General features: G+C 40.4%; 1 protein-coding gene across 5 annotated transcripts in view; it reads right to left on the bottom strand.

Annotated features, from left to right (window-relative positions):
• The window catches only part of LOC119578861 (probable phospholipid-transporting ATPase IM), a 97,550-nt gene that overhangs the window by 74,737 nt on the left and 20,313 nt on the right, over window positions 1–2,500 (bottom strand). The window contains exon 1 of one of the 5 annotated variants that reach the window (XR_005229221.1): window positions 1,171–1,970. The exons of 1 other annotated variant lie outside the window; for it this stretch is intronic. Coding sequence is in view for 3 of the 4 variants with exons in the window: in XM_037926514.1 (XP_037782442.1) it covers window positions 1,171–1,327 (157 nt within the window). In the remaining variant the exon portion in view is untranslated. Of the gene's footprint in view, window positions 1–1,170; window positions 1,972–2,500 lie in introns of those variants that run through there. 3 more of the 5 variants (XM_037926514.1, XM_037926518.1, XM_037926519.1) reach the window with 3 other exon arrangements.

Raw genomic sequence — 2,500 nt, 5'->3', positions numbered from 1 at the left:
AAATGGTCAAAGCGCGGCCTGTAAGAAAATTGATTTTCATGGGCAATGGCCATGGTAAACTTAACTTAAAGGAACACTAAGCAGTTGTGCCATTCTATGTACTTACACACAAAAACAAATTACACAACAGATTAAATCAACTGCATGGTAATATTTAATGAAACACTAGAAACATGTTCCTGTAACAACAGTCTACAAACGATAGAGACGTGTATATACAATATTAACAAAAGTATACAGACAAACTAGTGAAATAATATATATGCATACATATAATATCTCTCTCCCTCTTCCACACATAACAAACGATCAAATAAATAAATATCCAACGAACATACACATACACATACACATACATACATACATACATACATACATACATACATACATACACACACACACACACACACACACACACATATATATATATATATATATATATATATATATATATATATATATATATATATATATATGTGTGTGTGTGTGTGTGTGTGTGTGTGTGTGTGTGTGTGTGTGTGTGTGTGTGTGTGTGTGTGTGTGTGTGTGTGTCTATGTGTGTGTCTATGTGTATGTCTATGTGTGTGTCTATGTGTGTGTCTGTGTCTGTATATGTATATGTATGTGTATAAATATATGTATATATATACATATATGTATACATATATATGTATATGTACATATGTATATGTATATGTATATGTATATGTATATGTATATGTATATGTATATATATATATATATATATATATATATATATATATATATATATATATATATATGTGTGTGTGTGTGTGTGTGTGTGTGTGTGTGTGTGTGTGTGTGTGTGTGTGTGTGTGTGTGTGTGTGTGTGTTTGTAAATAAACAAACAAACAAACAAATAAATACTAAATATATATATACATGTATGTATATATGTGTATATATACATATATATATATATATATATATATATATATATATATATATATATATATATATATATATATATATAGAGAGAGAGAGAGAGAGAGAGAGAGAGAGAGAGAGAGAGAGAGAGAGAGAGAGAGAGAGAGAGAGAGAGAGAGAGAGAGAGAGATTGTATGCGTGCCTTCTGGATAGCCTAAACAAGCACGTCAAAAGCTCAAGCACTCCATTGGTGAAGCAAAGGGGCGCGAGCCACTGACTGACCTGTGTTGTCGTAGAAGAGGTGAGAGTACAAGTAGGGCCTTGTCATCACGTAGGCGGCGATGCAGAAGAGCACAACGCCCCCAGTGAGGAGGAGGGCGGTGGGGCATTGCAGGACGCTAGGGTCACCTGGCAGCCACGACCTCCACCACTCACTCATAGATGCGCCTAATTCCTCGCCGTCGCTCACTGACTGAGGGGGCAGGGGCGCAAGTCCTCACACTGCCGCCTTCAGGGGAGGCATGCCTCGCGCTGATGGGCTTCCTCCACCGCCGTGCTCAAGAGGAGGGTGGTCGCAGGACACGGTTCCTGGTAATTCGTTAGAACACGTTCCACTCACTTGACAAGAGACACCTTTTCCGCGGCGAAATCAAGGTCGCGGCGGCGACATATATACATATTCTCCTGCCACTAATCGGCGGCCAGACTGAGCTCGAGCAGTAAATGTCTTACACTGACATTTAGCCGTTTTAAGGGCAGGTCACGTGCCTCCGGCAGGCGCCGGGGGAGAAGCAAGTGAGAGCCGAGTGTGAGGAACAAGGTTCTACGCCTCACACTCTCACGCCGCACCACACAGGCCTCCTGCGACGCACTCTCCTGCTTCACACTTATTGCACTCGAAGATTAGTCAGGAAAGACACTGGCTCCTTACGCGTCAGACCGATTGTGGCGCCATTGAGTCTTCGTTATCATTGTCCACCATGGCATGATGGCTTACACACGGGCGGACGCAGCGAGGAAAACCCTAGCAAGTGGAAGACAAGGCTAATATTTACACACACTGTCTTGCAGATGTAGACGATATGCTAGAGACATCATTTGACAAGAAAGGGAATGAGGGGGGTGGGGGGACTGCCAATATCAAAAAAAAAAAAAAAAAAATGAAACTTGTAAATCCAACATCTAACCATTCTGAATATCACGCAAAGAAGCCTGAACACGAAACAAAACGAAAAACGGTCAACCTGAAGTCAATACAACAATACATACTCTCGCACGCACAAACATCGCTATCAAACATCCAACACTATACAACCACATACAACAAGAAAAGAGCAAATCTTTCGAAACAACGTTGTTACCGCTCCAAAGAGAGAAAGAAAACGTAACATCTCAGTGTAGTACACAAATCTGTTCCCATTGCATCATAAGTCGTGTCGTGCTATTAACAACAAAGAAATTCCTGGAAATCCTTGGCCTTCACAAAAAGGTTTCTAACGAGGGATTCCTTTTGGGTTTCTTTGTTTGTTTCTTTTTTTCTACCGAGGATTACAGTGATTAATGATGATAATGGTCCTGATGGTGATAATATGAATGACAACAATGACAGCAG

This window comes from Penaeus monodon, chromosome 11 (genome assembly GCF_015228065.2).
Source record: "Penaeus monodon isolate SGIC_2016 chromosome 11, NSTDA_Pmon_1, whole genome shotgun sequence".
Lineage (NCBI taxonomy): Eukaryota > Metazoa > Arthropoda > Malacostraca > Decapoda > Penaeidae > Penaeus > Penaeus monodon.
This window is presented reverse-complemented; position numbering and strand designations above follow the sequence as displayed.